This window comes from Vigna radiata, chromosome 8 (assembly GCF_000741045.1).
Source record: "Vigna radiata var. radiata cultivar VC1973A chromosome 8, Vradiata_ver6, whole genome shotgun sequence".
Classification (NCBI taxonomy): domain Eukaryota; kingdom Viridiplantae; phylum Streptophyta; class Magnoliopsida; order Fabales; family Fabaceae; genus Vigna; species Vigna radiata.
In genome coordinates, this window is record NC_028358.1 from 3,466,139 (window position 1) to 3,475,335 (window position 9,197).

Here is a 9,197-nt window from a genome sequence, read left to right on the forward strand (position 1 = left end):
AAGCTGGGACCATTATGTTTTTTTCAACCCTACCCTTAAATCTTTGGATATTATCCTTTTTATAAAATTTATATCTGTTTAATTTTCCTCAAAAAGCTAATCATTTGGTTTGGGTTTTCCGAGCAAGGGTGAATCTCGAATTGGTATATGTTCTATCTATCAACAAACACATCGTCTCCTCTCCCACTATGCAAAGCAAAAGGGCATCATGCACCCCCCAACAAAAAGCTGACGTAGGTTTTTAGCTTCACGGGTTGAAAAGGCTATCCAATGACCTACAGCTACAATCATAACGATATATATGCACCACAAACTTGTATGTAGCAACTTGATCTTTTTTTTATTTTTGTCATCACACTCTTCAATCATGTAATGACACGTACGTACTTTATTATGTCATTAAAACGCTTTCATTAAACTTGCGTTGTTGAATTTCAAAAAACGCATTCACATGTTAGTGTGTTTAATGAAAAAAATTGAATGAACAGCTTAGAAAACGTGCTACAGATTCCGCCCCTGCTGAATTTGTAGCAGGCAATAGAGCTTCAACTCTCACCCTTGTTATCACATGATAAACTTCATCATTTATGCGTGAAATCGTGGAATAATTGGAGAACACGTACCAAGAGGATCTTGATGAGATAGCCAGTTGTCATCAAAGGAGAGAAAACCATGAAATGCCCCCACAGGTATTTGTCCATGCACATTCATCATTGTTCATCAAAGTTTGAACTTTGATGAGGCCTACAGCCTCTGAATTTGATAAAAGAGGCTTTTCTTCATTTTTGACCCTTCTTCCTGTTGATTTTGACAAGCAAGAATGCAACATGTATAGCTCCTTTCTCGATAGCTCAATGTACATATAACGTTATGATACAAACGTAGAAAGCAACAGTGAACTTTGTATATACATCCAAAAGTGCATAAAACCATTGAAAATTTCCAGCATAGGTGCAATTCAAAATACATTTGAGGCTGCATAGCGTATAGGTTAATAGCTATTGAGCAATTAGCTTGAGTTCTATATGCTTTTGCAAAAAGCATATACAATGTGGTAATCATTGTCTACAATGCCTTGATTGATCAACGTAATGTGCAAAAAGAGAGAAATCTTATGGATGAAAACAAAGTAAATGAAGTTGGGTATACACCTGGCTATAAAGCTTTGTAACCAGCGAGTCAATTCCATCAGAAAGGAAAGAAAACTGAAGGAGAAGAATGAAGAACTAAAGGTTTGCCTTCATCTAAACTTGGTGCTTATATATGGTTCTCAACTGGGAAGTCAAGGATATATGTACTCATACCAAATTAATAGTTCACAAATTAACTAAGACTATGAATAAGATAATTCACAAGGAGACATATATATAAAATAGAACCAGTTCCATTTTCCTTGTCTTTACTGCGTGAAATTAGTCATTGTCTTGTTCTACTTCAGATGCAGGCTCTTCTTCCTCTTCAAAGCCATCGATCCCATAAGCTGCATGGCCACTTCCAAAAGCTTTGATGTGATCTTTAAGAGACCTCTTGTGTTTGAAATCAGAGCCACAGATGCAGTACCAAAGCTTCCCACAGTTCTTTTCATGGGTTCTCCAATCGCCTCTCACTGCAAAAGCCTTACCACATTTTCTACACATGAAGGGCTTAATCCCATGCTTCCTCTTGTAGTGTGTTTGAAGAGTTCTGAAATCTTTAAGGGGCTTTGCTCTTGGGTGATCAATGTTGTTTCTGCATCCTGGGGAACAACAATAGCATGGAAGCCTAAGCATACCTGTTGGTTGGGTACCCCTCAGAGATTCAGGCCCTTTTCTGTACTGTGATCCATGCCCCCACATATGCATCTGACAAAAGAAACAAAAGAAAAAAAAAATTATGGATACCGCAAAAAGAAGATAACTAGATAGAGAAAACTAGGCAAACTTGATCAAAAGCTGCATTGGTTAATTACATTTTGTGAAAAATTAAATATTAAATGAAAAATGAAAAACAAAAGCTGGTTAAACTTTACTAGTTTGAATTTTGGATTAAGCTGACTTAGAGAACAACTGCTTCGGTAGCCTCTTGTATATGGAGCAAAACACATTTTTTCTTTTTTCTGAATATAGGCCATGAATTAGCATATTAATTATTTAGTTCTAGGACACTGAAATCGAATTAAAAAAAGCAAAAGAGGTCTCATTCAGGTGAGAGAGAGAGAGAAGGAAGACTAATTAATAGCTATGTCTGTGTGAGACTTTAAGGTATGGAAGGTGTTTGAATTCAGACAGAAAAGGACTGCAAAGGGAAACAAATCTAAGAGATGTATTGATACCATTAACTGAGAGATCTGGAAGAAACACTGCAAATTTTCAGTTCTATTTGCAGCTGCATGCCAAAGATATACGACAGGCATGCCAAACACATTCGAAGCACACACTTCAATGCACCAAGACATAAAGAACATTGGCGAGTAGTTTAATCAAAGAAAAGGATATGGCATATCTGATATCAGTCACAGTTTGAACCAGGAAAATATTAATAATAAGTTCATACATCAGTACCGGTTCCGCCGTGCAGGAAAACAAAAAAGCTGAAAATAATTTTTATCATAATGATGACACAAGTACAATTGAAAAAAAAAATGAACCTGGAGGAAAAAGGGAGAGATGAAAAATGGAAGGAGAAGAAGAAATATAAAGGAAGAAAAGAGAAGGACAGTGTTTTCCTCTCGGTAGTATATATCCAAATTAACAAATTCACGGTGTTGTGTGTATGTGGTCTTTCTCATAAGAATTGGAAGAAAAAAAATGGTAGAAGTAGAAGTAGGATGTTCATTGTTTAACATCTGTTGTGATAAAATGATTTGTTATGTTAATACTGACCTGCATGTTGTTGTATCTGTTGAAGGTTTTGAAACAAACAGGACAAGAGAACTGTGTAGGTCCAATGAGAATCTGAGAAGGGGTAGGGATCCAGTACTGTCCCTTGTTGAGCCTGTTGGACAAGAACCCTGAAGAAGAATCATCAATCCCATTATTATCACAATCTCCTCCTCCTCCTCCTTGTTGTCGGTCTTTGTCTGTGGCACAAGCAGAAGACAGCACAGAAGCAATCTCAGCAGCGCTAGGGCTTGGCAACCCTATGTGCAGTGCAACAGTGACACTGTGATGAGCATCATCTTCTTGGTCCTCTTCTTTGGGGCTATGGAGGGTCCTGTTAAAGTTGTCTTCGACATCCATGGCAGTTGAAAGCTGATCCTGATCCTGATCCTGGTAGTCCTCCTGAGGTTGGTCATAATTTTTTGGGCTGAGGGTGAGAAGAGGAAGGGCCTCTCTCAAGGGAGGAGAAGGGGGTGAAGAAGAAGAAAAGGAGGTGGTGGTAGTGGTTTGAAAGTGGTGGTGGTGATGTTGGAAGTGGAAAAAGGTGTTGTGGGTGATGTTGGTGGTGGTGGTTTGGTTGATGAAGTTGTGAGGATATGGATGATGGTGGTGAGAGGAAGGGTTTGGAGAGGGGTAGTGGAAGAAAGGTGGTGAGAAGAAATTGGAGTAAGGGTCTGCCATGGTGGAATGGAAAAAGGTTTGTGTTTGAGGAGAGAGTGGGAACAGTAGAAGGCTATGTAGGTTTGCTTTTATATACAGATACATACAGAAAGTACAAGATGGCTGAAGGAAGTGGATGGTTGAGAGAGAGAGAGAAAGAGATATGGGGAAAACAAAACAACTAAAGTCAAGTGGAGGAGAAAATTAATTCACCAAATTATCATCAAAATAAATTCATCATTATAGGATTTTAATCATTACCATAGTACACCACCTTAATCACATTATTTTCATATTTATTCTTTATTTTTTATTTTTTTTATTGTAATCTTCTTTTGACAGAGAATACCGTTAGTGACAGTTTATGGTTATGGAAAATTATTCAATGAAGTTCAAGTTATTAGTTTACTGGTTTACATGAAAACTGTGATCAAGGTTGTGCAGTGATTCTCGTCTTTTGGGACGACTTTAGTCAAATATATAAGAAGTTCTGATCACATATCATAATTTGTAAAGTTGAAATGCAAAATGTGATAAACAATAAAAGTAAAAATTGGTAATGTATAAGTAAAGTATGATAATTAAGCATAATATACCAAAATTTTGTATTATATATGCAGTCAAATTTATCTGTGCAATTTAGGTCATGTCATGTTGATTTCATAGAACTCATAATAATTCAATCTGTAAAAGCCATGGGTTAAAGACAAAGAATATTTATAAATTACTTTTACGTATGATTTTTATAACTAATGCAATGATAAAGTTATCTTGTCTGTTAAATAAGAGACAAATCGCTAAGGAAATGTTTTTTCAGAAATCATTCCAGCGAATCATGATAAAATCTATTTCATTAACTTATAAATACTTTTTTAATGTTCATATACTTTTATTTTTTGCTAAAAGACCTTTTGAATAAACCAAGTTCATTATTAAATCTTATTATACAATAACTATCACTAACATTAGATGGACTACATTTATCATTTGAGTTTTGTGATTTTGATTTTCTCTAACCTCTCTTTAAATTTAAATATATATATATATATATATATATATATATATATTTATACAATAACTATCACTAACATTAGATGGACTACATTTATCATTTGAGTTTTGTGATTTTGATTTTCTCTAACCTCTAATTAAATTTAAATATATATATATATATATAACTTTTTTTTTATTTTTTATTGATAACCGGTATCCATGGGTCGTGTAGTATACTACTCGTATCCGACCGGTTTAGAAACGGGTATTAAAATAATCGCTATCCATTACTCGCGATAATAAATATCTGTAGACTGTAACTATTCGCAGTAGATTTTACTTNAGAGAGAGAGAGAGAGAGAGAGAGAGAGAGAGAAAAGTGTAATACTGTACTTTCAAAAAAACACTTATTGTAGGTATATATAAGTTGTATAAACAATTACCATTTCTAGTTTGCATTTTTGGTATTCATCAGTTCTATGGAAAATTTTCTATAAATATATATAGTTTTATTATATCTAAATAAAAAAGAATTTATTTAAATTGTGTTATAATAATTGTAATGCTATATATTTTTAACAAAGAACAATGGATAATCAACAATAATAGAATTAAAATGTTTACCACAAATAAACAGGATGATTTTTATAAAATTAATATGATGGCTTATTAGCTCATAAGGTATCTTGTCTTATGATAGTCAAAGAGATAGTTGGTTTTGGCACATAAATATGTACATATTTATCTTGTTTCATTTCTGACTTCATATGTCTCAATATCTTCTTTCTCATATTTATCCTCATTTAAATTAGTAAATTATTCATACTTTATCTTTTTTTTCTCTTATTTTTTTAATTTCATATCTCTTATTATTTTCTTTTTCTTTTGTACACATTTTTTTCTCTTATTTTTCAAATGTTTGACTTATTCTGTATTCATAAATTTCATCTCAAGTCTAAGATATTTTTCTTCTGGTACATTATCAATTTCAATAAATGAAATAATTTTTTGGTCTTACATATTTGATTGTTTGTATTTCTTTCTAATATTATTATGTATTATTTATTTTTTTCACATGAGAATATTTTACTATCAATTTTAAGTATTCAATTGCATAAACATTTTATTTACTTAGTAATATAAAAATTTATCATCTTTATTCTTTTTTATCTTAATTTTCATTTTATTTGAAACACTTTTGCTTTGCCAAAACAAATTCCCTTTATCTCTTAACGATTGAAAATCTAGAAAATTTTCTCATGCATCAAATTATTTGTAAGATACACATTATTATTTTTACTTCTTTTTTATTATTTTTATTTCTTGTTTATTTTTATCATGTAAAATATTATTTTAATAATTTTTTATATAATTTTTTATTATCTAACTTATTGTAATTTTAACAATACATAAAAGTATTTTATTTAGTGTGTTGTCATGAATTTTATTTATAATCATTCAACATAAGTTAAAGTTTAAATCATGAAAAAAAAATATAATTTAAAATTATTATTAGTTTAATATTTCTTTCTTCCAGTATTATAATCTTTAATAGTATAAGAAAAAATTATTATAACTTAAAGAAATAAAGACATTTAAAATATTTTTAAACTTAAATATTTATTATCTTTTTATAATTTTTATAAAATATTTTTTAACTTTAATTTTTTACTGTTATAAAATTTTTATATATTATTGTAAACTAATTAATCATTTACTAATATGGTTTTCAATAAGAAAAACATCAAATATTATTGTAGACTAATTAATCATTAATTAAGTACAAAAATATGACTCGGATAATGTCGGTTTGTAAACCAATCACTGAACAGATAAGTGAGAAAATTGCAATAACCAATATTGCATCTAGCAATCCCATTTTCCATTGGTACATGATTTTTGTAGCATCTATTTTTCACAGTATCATCCTTTCTAAATCAGATTAGAAAATTACAAATACCTGATTAACAGGGAGAGAGTTGGTGATATTAATCCAAAAATAAATAAAATATTTTGAATTGTGCGTTTTCTGATAAAAAAGAAAAGTGTGACACTTTTGTCTGTATTATATTCTTTGACATGAGATGTTACATAAACATTCTAAAGAACAGAACATTTGACTCTCATCACGACAGATTAATTAAGTTTGGATTTGTGATGATGAAAAAAGTAATTAAATATTTAGAGACAGTAGTGCACGCATCCCATGATAGACAAGAGGCATAAAAGATAGAATCTGTTTGTGACAGCCACCATATCATAGATTTGTATAATAATACAATAATTAATAAAATATATATTTATTGTGAATTTATAGGATACCTGCAGAGACAAGAAGCAACCACAGTCCCGATATGCCCCCAACATTTTTATTGGTGTTTACACTCTGGTCGGCTAAACCTTCTGTCAGACACCTTATTATGCATATTACTAATTTTTCATCATTTTTTGTATACCAAAACCATATCTATGGAACTACAATTGTTAAAACTTCTTGGTTTTTAACGTATAAGAGGCAAAAGAATAAAAGGGAAACTGATATCTTTTATTGAGTATAAGCATAAATATTTATACTACATAATTGTAACTGATTTTTAAAAAATATATACTAAACTAATTAATTTAAATAATGCTTAAACTCCTCCTAAAAAATAGAATATGAATATATTTTTATTTAACAGTTTTGATTCTTTCAACCAAATGCTGTTTGAATCACAAAATTCCAATACTCCTCCTTGACTCAAAGTCAGCATACTTTAAGTCTTTTCGTCCTTGTCCGTATCATCTGAAGTTCCTCTCCTTTTGGAAGTCTTGATCACTTCTGGTTTCTTTATCTTTTCAGTATTGTCTTGTTGCTCCGCATTTTCAGCTTTTGTTTCGGAAAGAGTTGTCTTAGGATGCTTTTCTTCTTTCAATTTTTCTGGTTTAATTTGACTTCCACCAACTTTAACACCCACTAGCTTTACTTTCTTGCCATTCAGAGATGGGGTTCTTTTAGGTCTTNCGACATTATGCAGTTTGTTTGTTGCTCTCCATTTGTCTTTTGGAAAATGCAACCTCGTTTGTTTTCCATATTGCAAAGTCGCGCATACAAGTGATTTCTCTTCAATTTCAGGCAGCCTTTGTTCCTGCATATTGTCTTCAACCTTGTGCACAACAAATTGCTCTTTATCAATCAAATTCAAGGCGAAGCTCTTGCCTTTCATTTGAACTCTGAACAACTCTTTATTATCCAAATCTTTAATCATGCAGCTTTTATCTTCAAATAAAACTTTATAGTCTTTCTCTAGAAGTTGGCCAACCCTCAACAAGTTTTGGTCAATTTCAGGAACATATAAAACATCAGTAATTAATTTCAAACCTGTGCAACCTTTGATCGCACCCTTCACTGTTATTTGTGCCCCGTTTCCAATTCTGACATTTGTGTTGTAGGTTGCATCAAGATCTTTGAATAATCCTTTATCGTAAGTCATGTGTTAGCCAACTTTTTGTTGATCTTGCATTAGCAAAGCAAGAAACAACAAAAAACATGTCTTCTTCACCATCTTCAACCACAACTTATACATTTCTGATGACTTGCATATTTTCTCCACATGCCCTAATTGTCCACATTTATGGCATTTCACATCTGGCCTCCACCAACACTTTGTATGTGGATGATTATTTTTCTTACAAAAAGGACATGATGGAAAAACATTAGAGGATTTGTTATAACTTTTGTGGTTGGAACTTCCTGACCTTTTTTTTAGTAATTTAGCTGCCAAAGCCCCCTTCAATATGACCTTCTTCTCTCATGAGTTTTCTTTGTTCTGGANCCTGAAGTGCTGCCAAAAGTTCTGCCAAGGTAATAGTAGAGAGATCTTTTGAGTTCTCCAAGGAAGTCAATGTGGCTTCATATCTTTCTGGAATTGTTGCAAGTAATTTTTGAACAATTCGAGAGTCAGGAATCTCAGTGCCTAGAAGACGTATTTTGTTTGCAATGCTGAGAAGCTTGTGTGCATAATCTTTGATCGTCTCTGAATCTTTCATCTTCTGCATCTCAAGTTCTTGAACCATATTCAAAGCTTGCATTCCTTTGACTCTCTCATTGCCTTCATACTCTTCCTTAAAAAACTTCCAGATTTCATGTGCCGTTTTCAACGTCATTATTATGTTGAAAATGACTGGAGATACAGCTGTGAACAAAATTGATTTGGCTTTGGACTTTCGAAGCCTGCTTTCTTTATGATTTTTCATTTGAGCAATCGTAGGATTATCTGGCAAGGGAGCCACTTCGTAATCTTGTTCTACCGCTTCCCATACATCGTTAGCATCTAGATATGCTTCCATTTTGACAGCCCACATTTGATAGTTTTGTCCATCAAATACAGGTATAGAAACTGTAGCAAATGAGGTTTGAGATTCCTTTTTATGTGTGGTGGCTATATTGTGGTTGTAGGTGTTTATGGGTTATATCACAGATCCCGTAAGATCCTTTTTGCTCTTGATACCAATTGTTGCTTTTTAACGTATAAGAGGCAAAAGAATAAAAGGGAAACTGATATCTTTTATTGAGCATAAGCATAAATATTTATACTACATAATTTGTAACTGACTTTTAAAAAATATATACTAAACTAATTAATTTAAATAATGCCTAAAATCCTCCTAAAAAATAGAATATGAATATATTTTTATTTAACAGTT

The 9,197-nt window shown here is 32.0% G+C and overlaps 1 protein-coding gene across 2 annotated transcripts; it reads right to left on the reverse strand.

Moving 5' to 3' along the window:
• LOC106771283 (zinc finger protein WIP2-like) lies at positions 1-3,751 on the reverse strand. 2 transcript variants are annotated; one of them, XR_002669321.1, is made up of 3 exons: positions 2,862-3,751; positions 1,152-1,841; positions 6-798 (listed from the first exon to the last, which is right to left on the reverse strand). XR_002669321.1 is itself a non-coding variant. In XM_014657237.2 (2 exons), exons 1-2 carry the CDS (start codon positions 3,621-3,623, stop codon positions 1,413-1,415), a joined length of 1,191 nt encoding a protein of 396 aa, XP_014512723.2. In that variant the 5' UTR covers positions 3,624-3,751; the 3' UTR covers positions 1-1,412. The 2 variants fall into 2 exon arrangements, 1 of the variants encoding a protein (XP_014512723.2); XM_014657237.2 differs by having other exon boundaries at positions 1-1,841.
• Positions 3,752-9,197: the final 5,446 nt, after the last annotated feature.